This window comes from Embiotoca jacksoni, unplaced genomic scaffold (genome assembly GCF_022577435.1).
Source record: "Embiotoca jacksoni isolate LCO1_2020_lvr unplaced genomic scaffold, fEmbJac1.0.p SCAF_6, whole genome shotgun sequence".
Lineage (NCBI taxonomy): Eukaryota > Metazoa > Chordata > Actinopteri > Embiotocidae > Embiotoca > Embiotoca jacksoni.
The window spans coordinates 7642629-7664096 of record NW_027185414.1 but is presented as its reverse complement, the minus strand read 5'-3'; the positions used below and the strand labels follow the sequence as shown (position 1 = coordinate 7664096).

Genomic DNA, 21468 nt, shown 5'->3' with positions numbered 1-21468 from the left:
ACTTTAGACTTGGGTCTCAGATTTCTGGGTCGTTAAGCCCATGAAGATTCATTAAAAAACCATAAAGCTCCCCAAGACCTGAGGTAGCGGGCGACAGCGCTGTCTCTGATCTCCCGTGTTAAACGCACGGTACCCCGCTGGCCAGGGGCCAAATGAAAGGAGTTACTAGCAGGTAACAGAGGGCAAGGAGATTAGGTAACAATGACTCTTGATACCATTCCTGCCGTGACGAGGCTCAGATTTCCGATGGCGGCGTATCCACGTCTGGGTGTGTGAGTGAGTGTATCGCATGCGAAGCCAAAATACAGAGGCTGCTGGACACGGGAGCACACCTTCTCTGGCCTTCACATGCAGGCCCTCCATACAGTATATGCTCAAATTCTAATGCGTCTCCCTCACGCTTCACCTCCAGACTCATCCATCACCTCCTCAGCAGCCGGGAAGGAGGCAGGAAAAGAGGTTGCGGTGGGTGCACGTGCTTGGTCTATAGGGGGGTGGGTGGGTGATGAGTGATTAACCAAACCGCAAGTACACAGTCTCCCAACACCCTAACAAGGCAGGGAATTTACATTCCATTGCATACCTGTCAGGAGATAGTCCAACAGTGAATAATAACAGCAGACCAAGTGTGAAGAGGAGAGCATGCAGACAGTGATAGGGACAGCTGAGGAAAAAGGGCTGCAGCAGGCAGCTCTAGTCTGCTCTCCTTCCCCTATCATTAATGAAGACAAATAGTCTTTTATACAGATTGTATTATCGCCTTATACCATAGTGGGAGGGTGTAGGCAGCACTTGGTACATATTTAATCGTGTGTTTTTTTTTTCCCTTTTTTTTTTTTTTTAAAGCCACTCAGCAGTTTAATAAGATTCTGCATCTTTTTTTTATTATCTGCTAATACTTTGTTTGGACACACTTTCATTTCCCACATAATTGTTGGTATATAAACTGCAAAGGTTTTGATGTGTGCAGGAAACTGCTTCTGAAATCCAAATGGTGGAACAGTGTCATTAATCATGGATATTACACTGCCGTAAAGTGCTACGGCAAGTATAGAAACATAACCGAGGAAAATTACCCTCTAAAAACGCATAAAAGTACATAAAGCTATTCTTAGTTTGACTCTAAAACAAGCCATCTGCCCACAGAAATGCTTGGCTCAGGCCTGAAATAGCAACCTGATAATGTTTTTACTTAATTGCTGACGTGGAGACTCGACAGCGCCACCACTATGGAGCTCAGTAGGGAGAAGAACACAAGCAGTCAGACAACCACGCTGGTTGTAAACAAATCCCCATATTAAACATGTTATCCTCAACAATTTAAACAATATGATCATCACCTGCTGCATACAGCACAACAACTGCATAAGACGTGTTAAATCAGAAAGTAGCTTTGACAAATCCAGTGGGTATCAACAGTGGACATTGAGTTTCTCTTTTATACAGTCGGTTTAGGTAATATTAAGGAAAGGTAAAATGAGACCCAAGTAAAAACAACAACAATTTTTTTTTCTTTTCAATACATACATTGTTTTGATTAGTTTTTCAATTTGCAGCCTTGATTTGTGGTGTCAAAACTATACTTTTACACCAATTTATGTGAACATTAAGGTTTCTTCACACTGTCTATAGCAGTGATTCCCAAACTGTGGTATGTGTACCACTGGTGGTACGCGAGGTTCCACATGGTGGTATGAAACAGACTAAAAGCCCTAACAATTGTACTCCAACTGTTTCAACTCCAAAACAGTAATTTAATTTAATTTCACATTACAATGATGTAAAAATTTGTCCAAATATTTCAGAAATACAAGTTGCCTGTTTTTGGCTGTGTAGGGTGACGTCACGTCCGACATAAAGAGAACTTTAGCTTGACACAGTCGCATTCAGAATCGTTGACGTTAGTGCACAGAATGAGTGACATTTTTTGAAATGGCTACAGCGTCCAAAAAACAGCCGAGAGACAATTGATAATGCTGGAGCGGACGGGTCAGACAAGCCTTTCAATGCAGATCAGGAGTTGGACTCTGCAGTTGAGCCTCTGCCATTTCAACAGGAGTAAGTAAATGTATTATTTGATCTTAAAACAGCAGCCTGTCAAGCCCATTTGATTTTAAGGGAAAACAGTTGCTGCCATTTGCAGTGGGAAGTGGTTGTTGGGAAATTGAGTTTGCTACACAGTGGTACTGTATGTGGTGTGAAAAGTTTGGGAACATCTATTGTCTAAATGTTACTTTCACTACAAAAGACTTCAAAAGAAGTTCTAAAAATAAAGTTCTACCACCAAACCCAGGAAAAAAAAAAAAATCAATTAGAGTCTTAACTAAAAAAAAAAAAAAAAAAAAGTTAAATATAGGACAAGGAAATACAAGCTCAACCTGGATCTGACAACTACTTGAGCAAACAAGGCGTCTAGACGTATCAAGCTCGAACTTACAGTAAGCCCATGATCTTATAACTGCAGTCTAAAATTTCATAAACCCCAAGTAGCCCTGCCTTGAGTAAAAATGCACGGTAATTCAACACTGCCTCTATGAGACAGAATGATACCAAAGATTTTGTGGCATCAGAAAATGAATGGATCAGAATTAATCCACAGTGGTGGGGTAAAACAGCTGATGGGGAACTCTGGGACAAGTCCAATGTAACCCAGGCTCTGAATTGACTCTCAAACAGTGCCGGGAGAGATGAGACGGGGATGACTGGGAAAGGAATTGGCTCCCAAGTGGACTTAAACACTCAAGCGGTGCATAATTTCTTGACGGTGGAGGTAAGCAGGTCGCAAAGACCAGAGACATGGGTGCAAGCGCAAGAGCACAAACCTTTAAAAGGTGGGAAACTTTCTCTAAGCCCCTTGATGTCTGGATCCACGGCTGCTCTACACTGACACCTGCAACAAGCCGGCGTTGACAAGGCTTGTCCCAGAGACGTCTTTCTCATCTTTCTTTTTTATTTATTTCTGTCTTTCAAATAGTGGGGAATTATTTCTGCTTGAATTAAACATAAGACAGAATGAAGACGTGCAGTAAATCAAAGTACTTTTTAGACCGCAGCTTTCTTCTTTGAAACACAACTTGAAGACTTATCTCTTCAATTCCCAGCCAACACTTTGACATCCAATGGAAATTAAATTAATCATCATCAAAGGAGGGACAGTGTCTGTAAAGGGGGAGTTGAAAGAAGAATGTGTTAGTAAATAGCGCCCTAAACAAACTCCGCTGAGTGCTGCTTGACAGAAAAATAATGAGGGAGCGAAAGAAAGTGATTAAGAATGCAGCATCCCTTATTTAACTAATCACTGGCAGAGGCAGAACAGCGTGACTCCTATGAAGACCTCAGTGCCTCAGTACACAGAAGTAAACAGGAAACAGGATTTAGGTGACAAACATTTAAGAATACACAGAAGGAGGATGAATGAACAGACAGACATGACACATTATAAATTTACATACAGAGATTAACTTGGGCCTGAGAAAACCCCAATAAGCTCCTGTCAAATCAGAAACTGCTGCCCCATTGTAATAAATCCAGGTGAACATGTCATGTTGTGTAGGGTGTATTAAAAATCGTCATAACTAGCCAAAATCTATTCAGTGGACCGAGGTGACTTCCTGTGTTCTCGTCTGTTTTTTTTTTTTTAGAAGTGATAGTGCTGACTGCTGGTACAGAGTGGCCCTCTCATTACCGGCAGGTATGCACTGAATCCACAAATGAGATTCATGAGCTTGCTACCAATGTTATGCCACACAAGTGACTTAAACATGTTACATATTACAGCGGAGTTGCAAACACACAAAAACAAAACTGTCATCGTGCCCTCCCAGTGATTTTAGACAGTCATGTTGACATCTTTCCAGCTGGAAATGGATTTGATAACATCATTAGGGGAAATACTGACGGAATATGTGGGCTATCTGTAGGATGTTCAAAGTATTACATCAAAATTTGATTCAATAGCTGAGACAGATGGAATTGGCTTGAGGATTTGGCAATAATAATAATAATAATGTATGTTTGAATGTTGAAATTAAAATGCAGCTTTAACTTATGTTTTAGAGTGTATTAGTTGTTATGCACCTCCACATCTCTCAGCCAGTCCCCCGATGTGTCCATCTTAATGCCCATTAACGGCACAACAGCATCTCTCACCCTCTGCGTTGTAATCATTTTGCTTTATTGAAATGGAACGTATCTTTCGTTTCAAAGCACATAGAATGGAAACTAAGAGATAAATAAAATATCGGAATAATAAAAGTATAAAACAGTAAGTTACTTGAGCATTATCTTTGTATTCTGCCTCACGCTCACTTGGCGGTTTGATTTACAATCCTGTGAAGCACAATTACTCCTCCAAGTCTAAAAGCCAAATTACATACTTTGCAACTACAAGCTTTGCAATGAGCCTTGAGGCCATGCATATTCTTAATGTGATTTTTCTTCCTTTTAGCTGTAATTAAAAAGGAGAATGGCTCATTTGTTGGTGATTTTGTCATTCTGGTGTTATCAAGAGGCAGACACACTCAAGGCTTTCTGAATGTGCGACCAAATAAAGAGCTGCAAAACTATTTACAGCCCAGATGCTGAAGAGGACTTTTAATTTACATCACCTTTGCTCAAGCACTTTTTTGTTTTGTTTCCTGTATTCAAGTGCGAGGCTCCCTTTTATGATTATTTTTATTATCAATCTGTCGATTATTTTCTTGATTTCTGGATTTATAGACAGTTTTGTCATTGAAATATCAAAACAACTTTAAAAAAAAAAATACATACAAGTACATACTTTTAAACATAGGTGACTTTCAAATATTTTGTGACATTGAAGCAGCAATTTGTGATCATTATTTTTTATCAACATACTTTCATGTGATGTGTTCTGCTGGGATGTTTCAAACATCCCAATAGAAGACCATACAGCATGTCAATGTTGTTCTAACTTATTCTCTAAGTAAACAGATTGACCCGTATACCCATCACCCCTTCGTCTGAGCACCATCAAGTGTTATTGAACTAATTGCACTTGCTGCACTCGTGTCTGCTGAAAGGCGGATTTGAAGGATTTCTGCTATGCTTTTGCCTTTTTTTTTTTTTATTTTTTTTTTTTTTCATCCACTTCAAGCACTGGCCAATGATGCAAGTAGCATCTTGATAATGTCATTGGAATAAGGAACATTTATAAAGCATTTTGAGAGGGTGGTTTGATTTTGAGGTAATTATATTTAGGAGTGAAATGTATCAAACAAGAATATATACAGTGAAAGAAAGAGACACTCCCCAGCCCCGTCTCCAATGGTACCTGTGACGGATTTAGAAGTGGAGTCCTTTCTTCTGTCGGGGCCTGATCCAGTGCCACTTACAGAGCCCCCGTAGCTAATGCAGTCATAACAAAGCAGAGCTGTTCAAGGATAAAAAAAAAAAAAAGAAAAAAATATATAAAGAGAAAAAGGGCGAGGAAAAATAGAGTCAAGGGTTGCTGATTTTCTTTTCTTAGATCAGTTAAAAGACTTGGCATTTTTTTTTTTTCCTCTTTATAAATCGGGGTGCATATTTCTATTCCAAAGCCATAGTCTCTCCAGGAACAGCCCTGTTTGATGTTATGGCTGTGTTAGCCATGCTGAAGCTCTCAAACCACAGTGACTACCTGCGCCTAACATGCACCAATCATGCCCCATGACCCCCGCTGAGCCCCCCCTGAGCAGCTTAGGTATCAACTTAGTTTAAACAGGCAGGAGTTGAATCAAAACAGCAAACAGTAGCCTGGACACCTGCGAAATGAATGTAGCGGGTGCATTAACAGAGGAAGAAAAACCCCAAAAAAGGAGTTTAAAGCAACAGCAGCAGAACCCTCATAACCTTGACAGAAGCCATAATCAAATTTGTTAGAGCTGGAAAAAAACAGTCACCTGAGTTAGTAAAGCAAAAGAGATTCAGATTTAATTATATTAAAAGCTTGACATGTATATAAGGCAACCCTCATTTAAGTACAGCTGTGCTGAACTGAATTTAAACATTCAATGTCAGATTCACTGTCTGAGCATTTGACATGATAACTAACAGGCAGAAATGAAAGACTTAGTAGTTTTTTGCAGTTAAAACATCTATAAATTTGAATTAAAAGGATGGAAGATTGGTTCAAGTGCAAAGGTGCATGTGTATTTCTTCTTCAAAATTGATTGTATTCTCTGCAGTGTGTTACTTTCTCCTTGTGTAATATATTGTGTTGATGTTCTGCCCTTTGCGGTCATACCTGCAAAGGCTTTGGAAATCCTCTCCTTCTTCCACTCCCAGGGCTGGTCGTACTCCTCGGGGGGTCGCTCATCATCCTGGGGCAGTCGGCTCTCTCTGGGGCAGCGCAGTCGCTCGGGATCCGAGTCTCCACCGTTCTCGGCTGGCTCGTAAGGTGTGTCGTACAGGGGCAGCTGCCTCACAGGTCCATCCTTTGGGCCTCGACTGCCAGACCTGATCTCTAAAAATGAGAAGACTGATGGTTAATGCTGGGTTTCTGAAATATAACTTCATAGATGAAAAGTATAAAGTTATGACTTTGGGTGCACTGCAAAACACAAAAGGCAACAAATTTGATCAGGCCTGACTTCCTCATTTCTTATATAGCACACGGCAGAATAGATGTGAGAAGATATTTGAACTCACTTGACTGGAAAACAAGAAAAATTGCTTCATTTTTAGAGTTTCAGCAGCATTCATCTTTGTTATTATACACCTAAAATTGCAGGCAATGACATCTGTTTTCAGAATAAAGGGGAAATAAATAACATCACCTATCAGGCTGAGGAGTTGAATTGAGTTTTTTCTGTGCAAGCAAAGCACATCTTTCAGTTTTTATGGTTGATAATGAACAATTTCCGAGCGTAAATAGGCAATATGCAAAGGTGAGAAGTAATAAAAAACAAACAAACTATTAAAGTGATGTGAAATGATGTTGATAATATCTCGTGCTGAAGGAAGTTGTCCAACAGTTGCTCACTGTTCTACGATCTTAACAAAAGAATGAACTTGGTCTGGCGCGTCCGATGTGTTCGTTATCTTGTAACTACCTGCATCTCAGTCAAACTGCAGCTTAAATGCAAAATACCAGCTGCAAGCCCGGCATTTCAAGACTTAATGATGACATAAGATGGCTGCAGTTGGTACAGCTGCTGTGATATCAAGTACAGAGGACTGTCGACTGCAGCAGCGTATGCTGGGCGCTCTCACTTACACTCGTTTACGTGTGAACCCCCCCCCCCCCCCCCCTCGCCCCACCAGCAATAGTCAGGAAGCAAAACATATGCATAGTGATGAATGAGTCGAAAAGTAGGCATCTCTCACAACTATTATGTAGTGAGTGATGGCGACAGTTGCTGTGATGGCAGAGGGGGAAGTATGGGAGAGTTGAAATAAGAGGAGAAGGCACTGAGCACCTGCAGCAGCTCAGTGTAGCCTCCCCGAAACATGGTAAAGTCACACAGCAGATGAGAGCAGCTATGCCCCGGGCAGCACATGCCTGCACTGTCAGAGCACAGGTGAAGAATTTCCTTTCTCTCTTCAACATTATCGTCTCTTTGAAACCAACAGCACGTAGCCACTTGTTGCATGAGTATTAGGATAATGTTGTGAAAGTAAATGTTATTTAAAAGGACCAAATGAAGTCCTAAATCCTCAAATGTCTTCTCATTTTACAACAAACAATTGGATTTATCCCATTTGGAGCAGGAATATTTTAGATTTTGGATTTGCTTAAGCATCAAAATGCATCGTTATGTTGTGGCTTCTTTACTAAGGTTGTGTAAGCGCTGGTCCTACAGTGATAAGGTAACACATGCTATCCAATTATGTATCGAATTACTTTTTCTTTTTTTTTTTTTATCTTGCTATTTTTAACTTGTCTTGGATTATTCATCTAAAGTGTTATTGTCTAAATTAAGTTGTAACACGTATCTGCAAATGAAAGGAGTCTTTCTAATGAAATGCTAAAGGGCTTTTAAATTGCAACAGGGTTATATTAACAGTGATGTAGGAACTTTAATAGGATAATTGGGAGAGGATTAAGAGGACTGTAAACAATTTTTGTTTACCTCACTTGGTGAAAGAAAGTGGCAGAGCATCGTTTCTAGTGACATCACTACACCACACTGAACAGGCCTTCCAAATGTTGGCTAGATGGACGGATACAACTGACCTCCAACCATCACTGCTAATTTAATACCTTTGAAAAAGGGGCACACACAATCAGATTTCCTGAAAGACCCAACATTTTTCAAAACAATCTCAACATTCTTTGAGAATAACTTTACAACTTCAGATGGAGAAAACTTCTACCAGCAGAAAAAAAAAAAAAATAAATAATAAAAAAAAAATATATATATATATATGTATGTATTCTACTCACGGCTTGAAGTGCAACCTCTCAGAAGCAGCTACTTTGCAGCATGTGCCACTCATCCAAAGTTGGAGAGTAAGAGAGGACTTACAGAGCCAGAAAAGGAGTCTTTGGATGGAAAAGCAACTGGTCTCTCAACGCGGAGGGGATTTTGTTTACTACAGCAGTTGGACCAAAAACAAATGTGGGCATGATGGTAATTTACCTTGTGCAATCTTCACATTGCAGAAAACTTTGGTGTAGCTTTTAAGTCTGTGCACCAGTATCCCAAATCTCTGACTTATCTGCAGTCGGGAGTTTTGAAGTGTCCATACTTTCTATGGAACAGATATAAAATCATCAATAAGATAGACACTGCCTTGAAGGTTGCCTGGCTGCTGTGTGAGATATTTACACTCATGCAGCCACTGGGCTTATCTCAAACACTTCAAAGATGGTTTAAAAAGGCACATTCCTGAGAAGTAAAAAAAAACAACATTTTAACACGTGCAAATGTTGCCTGAATATGACTTTCTCCATGTAAATGTTGCATGTGAGGAGCAGAATCATGACCCCAGTGTCTATATTCATTTTTTTCGTTCACAATTCATGTTGTAAATCTACTTAACATCACCTGACCATAACTAAGAAGCATGCACACCCTTTCAGTCCCCGTGCAAGAGGGTGAAAAAGACCTGACTGCTAATGAAGCATCGTGCCCTTGAGAACTCTCCTCCTCCTCCTCCTCCTCCCCTTCTTCTTATTCTTCCTCCTTCTCTTCCTCCTCCACCTTCCTCGACTCACATGAAGTTGTTAGCAGCCTGCACCCTTCCTCCTGGGCTGCATGAAGCTGTTAGCGCCACCATAGAGCGATACAATGTGAAGAGAATGAAATATTATGCCACACTACTGCATAATTGCCTCTTAGCCCAGGGGAGCTCTTGCGGAAAAATGAGCAATGCGTTGAGCCTAATGGAGCTACCCGCTGCTGGTGGTGATGGGGGAGGGATGGGAGAGGGGGTGAGGTGAGGCTGCCAGGTCCCGTATCTCCACGTAATCCCGCATTAGGCAAACTTGCACTCTTTGATCTTAGCAGTTAAAAGACTTGGTATTAAGAGATGCTGGCATGATTAGGTCATACCTCCCCAGCAGAAAAACAAATAGCTCTGAAAGAGGGTAAAAGAAGCACACGGAGGCTGCCAAAGGGGGCCAAAATGAAAGGGAGAGATGAGGAGGGTCTTTTGGGTGGGGCGATGAGTAAATCTTGTGGGAAGAACCCTTTTAATTGGAGGCACGTTGCCTTCGACAAACTGCTGCGGTGGATTGAGACTCCCTGCCGGGGAGGTTTTGTGTGTGGAGATAGGAGCTTTGTTGCCCTCCTTGACTTCCTCGCACTGTATTTCTTTTTACAACATGTTTCCCTAGAAACCTCCCTTCCTTCCTTGTTTCCTTTCCTCCTTCCCTCTACTCATCCTTTCTGTCAGCTCCTGTTGTGGCATGCTTAGTAAAATGGGTGGGGACACATCTGTCTAAGCAAATTACAGTGGTTGACATGACGGTGGGGCTGCATGTTGCAACACAGCTGCAGTCTATCATCTGTCTTTGATTTCTACCCTCCACTGAAGGTCAGAGGTCGAGCACCACACCCTCCCTTGATGAACCTCGTACCTTCCCCTCCTCGGATGTCAGGGTTCCTGTCCAGATGCTGCACTTCCTCTTTTTTTTTTTTTCCATTTTAAAACCCCAACATTCATGCTCACCAAAAAGCATACATAATCTGATTCATGTCCCCATTTTCATTAATGTGTTTCATAAGGTCAGTAAGAAGAAAGAGGAACTTTTAAGATCATCTGTGCAGCTACGAAGAATATGTCGCTCCTCCAAAGTTCTGAGCGCTGCAAGTATTTTAAGGAACAGTTAAAGTTAATATGACTATAAAGTGCTGTCCTCTGCAGGGTTTCGACAGCCATGTAGTGACAGCAGCCTCACTGACCACAACCATCTGTTTAGTGCCACTAAAAAAGATGTTTGGGGAGGTGGCAGAGCATATGGCCGAGAACCAAACATCAGCATTGGAGCTTTTTTCTAAAGAGAAGAAACATGAACACTGTGACATAATATAGGCTTCCACAAGTGAGCTAAAATCAGAAAAGACAAGAAAAAGCAAAAAACAAGTAACAGATCAGGTCTTTGTTATCATTTTTCTTTTGTTGGTCCTGAAGTACAGAGATTAATGCTAAAGCAGAAGAGATGAACATATTCCTTGCAATAAATCCAGGGAGGGTCCTGTTCCACTTACTCCAGCAGGAGCCCCCTGGGCATATTATCATGGCCGTGCATGGGCAGGCAGAGGGCTCTGGATTAAATCAAAAAACATTAACTGCAACCAATCTGGTAGCCGCATCCTGCTGCACATAAAGGACCGACCAAGCCTCATCATCCAGACCACTCCTTCGTCTTACCCGTCCTCTGTTTCCATTATTGCCAACCAGTCAATTGATTGCATTTACAAGGAAGTAGAAAACAACTGCATGAATGTGCTTTTATTGCAAGGCTAAGGCATCTCATATGTAAAGGGAAAACGCATTTAGCCATCTCTGTGGTTTACTGCCTGCCACCCACTCCTACTGCGCCACAGATAATTTGCTGCTGCCAAGTGCTTGCATGGGCGCAGGGAATATCTGGATCCGATTGAGGGCATCTCTTGTGAAGGATTAAATGCGATTGACTTTACACCCCTGGAAAACAATGGGCAGAAAAATACCCTGGCTTGAGGATTTGCTCTGCCTGCTCCACCGGATAAATCACTCCTTAAGAAATTAATTATCATCATGTCACTTGGCTCGCTTATTAACGAGGTGAATCCTGCTGACGGCATCCATCTAAAGAATACCAAAAGGAGGAATATAGTATGGCAACCAAACACTCTTTGATGTATTAAAAAAGATAAACGACATTGCAGATTAATTCCCAAAATATCTGCTAATCCGAGAATGTATAGTAGCAAATGTAGCCAAGTTTGTTCCACGACAAAGACACGCATTTAAGAAGGAGTTAACAAAACGACTGCAGTGAAGCTGTGTAGCAGTGAGACTTGTCTGCAGCCTTGATTTCATTGGGTCTGATTGCCCTGGTCGGTAAGGAGCGAGCCGGGTTGATCTAGTGGCGGCAGCCAGGGATTTGATTGGGGGGCCACCCACAGGTATTGTGTGTCAGTCAGAGAGCTGGCTGACAAGTGAAGGTGTTTGCTCCTTGACCCATGGCGGCCTGTTGTTGAGTGTCATTCTGCTTAGTGGGGGGAGCTTAAAGGAGTCTCTCGCCGCTGACTGCTGCCCACAGACCTCTGAGTATAGCTACGATAACCAAAGACAAAAGAACCCTGTCAGCTTTGTGCACGCATCTTGCCCCAATTTTGATTTCACTTTTATGTCTCATAGTGTTTTTGAAGGAACAAAAGCAGCAAAGACAAAAGGAATAAATTAGCATGTCCTCTGTGTGCCTTGTTAGAGCCTTCACAATGCCATTTTTTCTGACTTGATTTGATATTTAGAGACCATTTGTACAGTGTCTGCAATCACTCAGCTTTGAATTGTTCCAGTCGTGCTTCTGCTTGTCTGTGACCATGAAGGGTTTGTCCATTTGCAAGGAGGACATGTGTGTGTGTGTGTGTGTGTGTGTGTGTGTGCACGTGTGCGTGCGCGTGCGTGTTGCTCGGTCTCCATCAGCCTCCTGCAGACAGAACAAAAACAGCCATGCCATCCGTCCCCTTTGTCGTCCATCTCCTCCTTCCTCCTGGCTCACACTGTGCCAAGCTTGTGGTGGGTACACACTGAGGCCTCTGCCTGTCACAAATATACACTATATATATTTCTGGGAATCCTGGAAGCCAAGTCTCAGACCCAGACTGTCCATGCTTGGCCCGGAGACGAGAGTATTTTGGTTCTTGCGACACTATCTTTGGTTTGTACTTTCTTGAACATGCCCTTCTGTCTCTGCTGGGAAGCTGTGCTCCCTGACAGACAAATGTCACATGGTGAGAGGCACTTGTGGGCAGACCCATAGAGCAGGGTCGCCATTGTGAACTCACGAGGTGGTGATTGTTCAAAACAAACCACAACATTATATCCAACAGAACATCAAAAACAAAAAGGGGGAGTAAAGAACTGTGTAGCCAGGCACATTTAATATCCCAGTGAAGGCACGTCTATGTTTGTGTGTGCACTTGTGTGTGTCAAAATTGGTCGTTTCCATGGATGGCGTGAGGGAATAGAAGCTGCGGAGTGTCTTCCACAACACACTCACATGTATATGGATTCATTCCCTTACTGGAGCAGAGAGTAAGACTGAAGAGACAACGTACACAAAGCAGAAAACAAGACGGAGGCGGGTGATGACGGAAGTAAGCCAGACAAAGTGACAGAGAGAGAGAGAGAGAGAGAGAGAGAGGAAGAGAGGGGAGTGTCTGAGGGAGGCAGTGGGGATGTACATACAAAAAAAAAAAAGACAAAGAGCGACAGAGTGAATAGAGAGAGGGAGGGGAAAAATGGAAAATTAGAGACAGGCAGGTGATGCAAGTTTGTCACAGAGGGAGAAACAAACAAAGAGACTGCGACAGGAAGTCGAGGAGAGTGATGGAAAAAGAAAGTGGGAAGCACAGATGGAGGGAGACAGCGGCAGGAATAATAAATATGGAGGCCTCTCCATATCCAGCAGCTATTGAACACACATCCCTTGAATGCTCAGTACGGATGGCTGTAACTGTTCGGGAACTTGTGACGTTTAGTATTAACAGACCACTGGTTCCAAGTCAAGTAGACTTGTATTGAATCAGAAGAAGCTTTTGGTAGCACGTCAGCAGAGCCTCATTGGTTCCCTTATCGCTGTTTCACATATCTGGCCTGCTGTCCTCACAGTAGGAAGTCAGACAACACGTATACTCACATCAACCTGTACCGAATGTGACAGAAATCCATGTCACAGTTGCTGACGTACTTCAGTTGAAGAAAAGAAAGCCAAACTTCTGCTGACCATGAATATCTTCATAACATCTGGGAAATGCATTAAGTCGATGCTGCAATAGTTCACAGATGAAGTGAAAACTTTGACCTGCTGTGGCACTAGAAGAAGAAGCCATGGGATCAACAAAGACATCAGAATCCATGCTCTAGGGGGTTTAATGTGTCTGAAACAAATTTCATGGCACTCCATCTCGTAGTCATCGAGATATTTCAGAGATTTCAACCTCATGGTGGCGTTGAGGAAGAGTCGGGTGATGACCAAAATCAGTAGGACTCGTCTTACCTGCAACCCATCCATAGTGGTCAAGATATTTCAGTCTGAAGTGTTGGACAGTTTCTGACTGACAAGTAGAGTTATCTCTGAAGTTACAAAAACGCACAACTTTTCAGAAACAGAATGAAGTCAAAAACTAAACACACACAAAGACTAAAGTGAGTTTCCTGTTGTCATTAAAAAGGATCAGTAATGAGTATTGAACTAGATTGTCTGTTTACCACGATGTAACACCGTAAAGGGACTCCTTGTGGCTCGATCCTGCGTCACTGTTCAAAGGCCTCACCTACGTAAAGTAAACGCCCGTTCGCTGCAGGGCCACCGCGTCGACGACGCCGTGGATCCTTTGCGCGGCGCAACTGCAATTACAGCTCGTTAGGACTGAGGTGAAAGCTCATTACTAGAAGATGAATGGGGACAGTGGCTTGGAAAGGTGCCCGTTTGCCTACATGAATCACAGAATAGCCCTCGCAGATCCGCGGTGAACAAACAAAAAGACGAGCGGTAGATCAGCGTACACTGACACGGTGGCAGCGAGCACAGATACGATTAGTCATTCGCTGTTGCCGTCAGTTGCGCTGCAGTAATAGAAATTCCATTTGGACGACTGTCAAACACACAGAAGCAGGAATCGTTTTCTCGACACACAGTGAGGGGGACTTAATGTAAAGCAGTGACAGGCTGCTTGGCTGATGCGTCTGGCTGCAGAATCCCGCTGCCTTGAGGGAGCAGAGAGATTTTTCCCGCAGGCTGCAGGTCTGAGCTGTGCTCGCTCTGTCGCTATTGTTCCCGAGCGAAGATAAGGCTGGCGGTGGATTAGAGGAGAGTGCACCCAGAGTTCAGGTTGTGTGGCTGGAGAAAGGAGAAGACGGCACGGGAATGGGATTGGTTCTGGGAAGAGAAATGGTAAGAGGAGAGAGGGGATAAACAGAGGAGGAAAGGAGAGGAAAGGACAGTCGAGTCCGTGAGCACCTCTTGTCATGACGCCCGACCTGCTTGGGTGGTCGCAGAGGAAGGGAACAGGGGGGAGCGTGATGACACGTGGATGTGGCTATGATGAATAGCCACTTCATGCCTCCACCCCATTGGGGGTCAATAGCCCATTAATGGAGATAGGCCTCCAGCAACAGTCAGCAAAGACCCGCTCGTACCCCTCCCCACCACCTTGCTCCTCAACCTTCAACCAGCTCACATTCCCGCAGGGGATGTGGAGACAGCTCATTCTACTCTTCTCTGTTGGAAAGAATAAAATAGAGAAGAGATGACACGGGGAAGAAAAATCCTATTTTCTACACAAGGGGAGCCCTGCACCAAAATCTGTGCCATAATACAGACATGGTTCATACAGGGGTCACATATATATATATATGAACTCACTGCAATCCTTTACATGTTTTGTTATGCTTGATGTTGCCGGGCAAGAAAGATGTGGAGCAGACTTCTCGGTTAATGATGCCTCGTTACGTGACTGAATATTGTCAGGAGTTCTTGTGATCTTTCAATACGAGCGCTTGGATCTCCAACCATTTTTTTTTTTCCCCCAGCAGCGAAGCCAACACACACCTGTACTCTTAACTCCTGCAGGAATTAGAGAGAGTAAAGGAGGAAGAAGATTGTCATATTCTTAAATCGTTCCCTTTTTTTTTCTTGGTTTTCCCTCATTGTGTGATAATCCGATAATCTCTCCCCGCAGCACATCAATGTAGACAGGAGCCACAGCTGTGAAAAATCTGGGGGAAATTAAGTTCTCGTGCAGAGCAGAGCTGACAGTCACTGCGCTCTCCCTGGGCTGTCTCTCATTAGTGGAGATGGATGCATGCTGAAACGCCGACATATTTTACTTACAAACTGGGTTGCAAACACGGGCGGCAGCAAATCGTTTTTTGTGGTAACATTACACAAACTGAACTCTGTATGACCCCGGTTTTTTTTTCTAACAGCGAGACGAAATTACAAATATACCCCGTGAGCACTTAAAAAATATAATCATACCATTCCTTAGCTTCAAAGTCGAGGCTGATTATGAGGCAAATCAAGCAAAAACAAAAATGAGGATGAAACTGCAGCAAAAAAACAAAAAACAAAACAGTAATTAGTTCAAGAGAGAAGCATAAATATTCATTATGTCAATAAAAAAATTTTTTTAAAAACAGTTGCATCTTGGGACTTAAAGGGAGGAAGATAGGGAGACGCCAGAATGCTCGGTATTGATTTGTTCCCTTTATCCGAGACGGCTACTTCTGCCGGGAGCAGCACTGCGACCTGTTTACCAATCCCTCCAGTCCAGAGGACGTGTGAGCGTCCTCGGGGGAGAGAGGGGGGGGGGGGGGGGGGGGGGACGTGCATTAGAAAGGCTCCGGCAAAGTAAATAGTTACACAGCAGTGACCGCTGTCTCTCTCCAACGTGTGTTCTGTTTTGACCTTCGGATGAGTGCTGCCTCTTGGTCGGCGCTTCCCGCGCGAATATACACGCAGAGAGCAAATGCAGTACGGCTGGATTACCGCCGTAAGCGGCTAACGGTGTTTACATGACTGTGTGCGATCTGATCCCCGTCACCCTGCTTCTGAGCAAATGAGACACACCGCGACCGCCGACAGATTAAACAATGGGAAACACTAGCAGTCTGTCACAGAGGAAGGGAGCTCCTGTATGTTGTTGTTGTTGAGTTCACCCGTGAACGGACTTCTGTGAGCAGCTGCTTCACTTCTGAGTTCAAATGCAAAAATCGGCCGGCAGTTATTTGAGAAACGTTTGAGAACTGTGCTATTAAAATATCACTGTGCATCATGTGCCCTTGAATTCCTACAGACTGCACCCTCTTAATGGAAATAAAAATCCAATGATTGAAGTGTATTTTGCCAAAATGAGTTTAAAGCGGGCAGAAAGTGAACTCATCGTTTGAGGTCAGCATCGATTTACAACTTGATGAAAGATGCATTTCTTTTGTGCTGACTTGGTTTTTGCTATAACAGCCAAATGCTTAATGTAGAATTTGATTCAGCTTAAAAAAGAAGAGAAAGCAAAGCTGGGAACGTGGCTCCGACTCCATATTGTGGTTTATAAGTGTTTGTTTATTTTTTTGCTCCTCACTGTATACAAGTACGATACTAAATGGCTAATGCATCCAGTCCAACCATCAGACATGAGACACTGCAATTAGCCACAGTCTAATTAAAACCTACTGTACAAGTGTCTGGCTACAGCCCGAGGCTGCGTTGTTATTTACTCCAGTTTAGCTTTAGTTCACACACGTGCAACAAAACGCAGCATGAAAGCCTTACTTATGCAGAAAGATGAATACGATACACTTCACCAGTCTGCTGCTCCGTCTACGTCTGCCCATTGTGGTTCCTGTCTCTGTACTGTACCCAATGAGCTGCACCAGACCAAAAGTCTAAAGCATAAATGTGTGTGTGTGTGTGTGTGTGTGTGTGTGTGTGTGTGTGTGTGTGTGTGTGTGTGTGTGAGCGTCGTTGTCTGCCCTCTTCAACTTCCATTAGATCAGACATCAGACAGCCCGGAGAGAAACTTCTGATAAAGTCCAGTCAGACCTTTCAGCTCTGTCCAACCTGATTCACCCTGACAGAGCAGATGGACCGGTGCAGGGGAGGCGCAAGAAATACGACTGAGCTGTAACGCTACAACGTTACCAGCAAAACTAAGGTTAAAAAAGACACGATGTAAAGTACACCGCACACTCTTTCCTTTTCTCCATGCAACCTGACCACATGAATCTAATAAAATACGGTGTCAGACAGGCATGCGCTGCCAAGCCCTCATATGTTCACATGCAACCTCTCTTCATTTTCATTTATGTTTCACCCACATGCCAACCGGTTGGCACAAATATGCTAACCGAGCTCCTCCACGCAGGTGCAGCTGAGCGCGGGCCTGTCCAAACAGCACAGTACAGCCTGCAAGAACAAACACAGTAGTAGCAGATGGTCATTTGCATTATTTTTCCTTCGCAGCACTGTGGCTCTGAGGACATGGCAGATATGCAGTGTGGGCGTAGAGGTTTCTGGCAATGCTTCGCCTGCTTCCGGGATGCATGCATGAGGAGGAGAGGAGGGGGGGGGGGGGGGGGGGGCGTCTGAATGGGATGACTGTGGTGAAAGCCACAAGCCCAAATGCCTGGGTGTCATTATATAGTTGCTCTTTATACTAAAAGAGTTGCAGATATGGATTTGTTCAATTTCTTTTTACCGTTTTCTGTGATTGTTTTGCTTATTTGTTCATCATCTATAAAACTGTCATAAACATTGGAGCAGCCACGTGATAGGCTCGAATTATGTGTTTATTAAACCTCTTTTGTCAGTTATATTATTGTACTGCATCGACTTGGCCATGACATTTCATGGCTCTCATGAGCTATTTGACTGATACATCAGACTGCATCAAAATCAAAATTCAAGATCCCTGGTTGGTATTTCAAGTCAATATTTGACAACGCTGCATGGGATGGTGCATAATTTTTTGCAAAGGGTACGATTTTTTAAAATTTCATTAGCTTTCACATGGCTCACTGTTAATCAAAGGGCTTTAAAATTCATGGAGAGCTTACACATCAATACTGCTGAGCACCTGCCCCTGAGGAGTAAACAAGATGATACAATAACGAGCAAAAAGAAAAAAAACAACAACCACCCAGAAGATGTCATTTCGATTGAGAAGACAAGAATACATTTTAGCGCTGTTGTCAAGTCATGTTGTTTGGCCAACTGAGGCTGATTCTACGAGTAATCTACTCACCAGTGATGTGTAGTCATAGTGGAAGAAAACAAAGACAATAAAAAAACAAAACACAATTCCAGGCAACAATGCGTGTGCATCGTGACAGCATGTAACTGAACTCGCACATCTGTCCAAATGAACTTCCTAATTCAAATCGTCTTCAAATGTGCTTTATTCACACTCTGCGAGGAGCTGTCCCATAAAAGCAAGATCATTTTCCTTAATAAGTCAAACACGCAACAAAAACTCCAGCAGACTGAAGAATGAATGCAGATCGACCCCGAGGGTGCACTGTAGAAAATGAGCTCTTGTAAACAAAACTGATTACCCACGGAAACAAAACAAAAACAAAAAGAAAGAAAGAGGCTGCAAAGTAAACCTTGACTAAGCTAGTTCTATTACTGGATAATGAGCAAATCCTTTAACATCTCCTATGGCAGCCATTCTTAACATGGGATATTACATACGCGCGTTCGTAAACTGTGTGAGTTGGACTGCTTTATGGGATGCTGGTTGATGGTGTGTGGGAATTAGTGTTAAAGATTTTTGGCTTATTCCTCGATGACCTTGGGTTAAAGTACTGCTGTGTTAATAGAGGCTTGTAATGAAACAGTCACTGGCATTAGCATATCTAATTTTGAAGGCTGGATCTCTGTGATTGCTTCTGGAAATACGAGTCTAATTTTAGTCTCGTCCTATTTCCCTCAGTACAGCTACTTTGCGCTGAGACATGTCTACTAGCTGTTTTGGATAACATACTTGCTACTCTTGTGGTTTACGGTTCATTTAAGCTGCTTCCGTCTTATTTTTTATCAGCACATATGTGCAAATATTCAAATCAGCGCTACTCATACGTGTCTGACACTGATGTTACCAAAACTATTAATATGAATGTGTTAGGCAAAGTGGTCTTGCTCTAATGACAGGCTGCGGCACCCATAATCATATCTCAAACTCATCATATTACTATACAAGCAAAAAGTCATGATCGTAATAAAGGTACAAAAAGAACACAGCTGTAAAGCGGTCATAAAAATGAAAAAGGATACCACCAGATAAGATTAAGGACAGACAAACACAGCTGCCTTCATTAGCGCTCAAAGCTAAACAAGGCTTACACTAGGATAATACTGTGTCAGTGTGCCTGCTGTGCCAGGCCCCACGCCTGAGTTTTATGACGCCTCTCTGCTGGCAGGACCCCAGACATGTGGCTGCAGCACGCCACGTGGGCTTCTTCACTGACTTCGCCCGCAGCACCACCACCACCAGCAGCAGCAGCAGCACCACCAGCACCACCAGCAGCAGCAGCACCAGCAGCACCACCACCAGCAGCAGCACCAGCAGCACCAGCAGCAGCAGCAGCAGTCCCCAGGGAACCTCTGCCAAACATCCATCAGCACAGCACTGATTTTTATAGCCCAAGTCCCAGAAAAAAAACCCCACCACTAATGAAACTACAGCTTTGGGGCTGAACTCTGCCAGAACTGTGTTTTGGGAACGGCAGTGTCACTACTGCAGAACAGTTATTAACATCTGACTGGAATCGGGCTTGGGAGTTGCACAGCTGTGTCCCACAGAGTAACTCGGTACCCTGCAGTTATACAGTCAACGGCAATCCCGTAAAAACACTCACGCCAATAAAAATGGATGATGCTGAGTGAGTAAGTTTTGCCTCATCCCCTTCCCGCATCCAATAACTTTCTCCTGCCATAGTGGAAAAATTACAGCGGAAGGTAGATAAGACCGCCAAGCTGTGGCTCACTGACGAAGAAGTGGAGGTTGATGTGACAATACCATTCATGAGAACTGCTTGTTTAACCGTGTCGTTGATTCATGGCAATGCAGTTTCAAGATGAAAAAAAAGAAAAAGAAAATCCCTTTTGATGACTTTAGAAACAAACTAAAAAGAAAAACTTGCTAGTAAAGGTGGGTAAATACAGGCAATTGTAACAGACACAAAATGAACCTTTTACCAGGCTGTAAAGGAGGTAAGGAAGCAAATGCAGGCGGTGAACATGCAGTAAAGATGTTCCCAACGAGGCTTCGTTCTCCCACTTGCATCCTCTGTTTCCCTCAGGAGTGTAATCATCCTCAGTGCGGTTTGGCCGCCTCCTTCAGCCCCAGCAGGAATGTCGACTGCATTGCCAAAATCCCTTTCACAAAATGTGGATGCAAGCAAAACAGAGAGAGGCTGACCGTTGAGCAGGATGAAGCTCATTCTGTCGCGAGGGCAGGGAGCGTGTTATCACAGGGTTACGAGCAGCTGCCGAGTGAGTTTCGTAAAGGAATGCCAATGTTGATTTAAGCCGTCTCCCTCCATACGTCATGCCCTTCGGAAGGAATACCACATCGCCCATTTTTCTACAATAATTATTCACACACTCAAACACACGTGCGCACGCAGAGAGGCACGCAAATGCTAAAAACGCCCCCTCGGAGGGTAAAACCACCCATTACCGAGGCCTAAAATACCACGGCAGGGCCTCACGAGGCTGCATATCTGCCGCGAGCCCGGTATTCAGACGGTTTGGAGAACAAGCGAACGGGAAGCCTCTGGATTCCTCTCCTCCTCCAGCTGTGTGGGCGGCTGCACTCAGACGAGTTCATGTTGAAGAAAGGTCAGCTGGCTCGCGCACAAACACGAGACCTTTAGTTACTTGTTGACATTGGAGGGCAGAGGCGGCTGGCACAAACGCACGTACTCTTAGACAAGGTGGCTGAGGTGGCTGACAATCACGTGTGCGCCCCGCCGCGATAACGCACCCACCCCCACCCCCCACACACCACCACCACCACAGTGAGCTGAGGGTGGGCTGACAAGACCCATCCCACTCAGAGCTGCTAACACGTTCTTGCACCTGCTGCCTCCCTCCCAACTGCTGCTCATCCACGCACGCGCACACACACACACGCACACACACACACACACACACACACACACACACACACACACACACACACACACACACACACACACACACACGCGCACACGCGCACACACACACACACACCACTTGTGAGGTGGCTGAATGTCGAACAGCCATAATCTTTCCGCTATGCACAGTTGTGCTGTTAACCTCTGACA

General features: G+C 43.7%; 1 protein-coding gene across 4 annotated transcripts in view; it reads right to left on the bottom strand.

Moving 5' to 3' along the window:
* Positions 1–21468, bottom strand: part of LOC138212788 (SH2 domain-containing adapter protein F-like) — a 104733-nt gene that overhangs the window by 25410 nt on the left and 57855 nt on the right. For all 4 annotated transcript variants that reach the window (XM_069173343.1, XM_069173345.1, XM_069173346.1 and 1 more), the window contains exon 3: positions 6245–6463. In XM_069173343.1, the coding sequence (XP_069029444.1) occupies positions 6245–6463 (219 nt within the window). The remainder of the gene's footprint in view (positions 1–6244; positions 6464–21468) is intronic.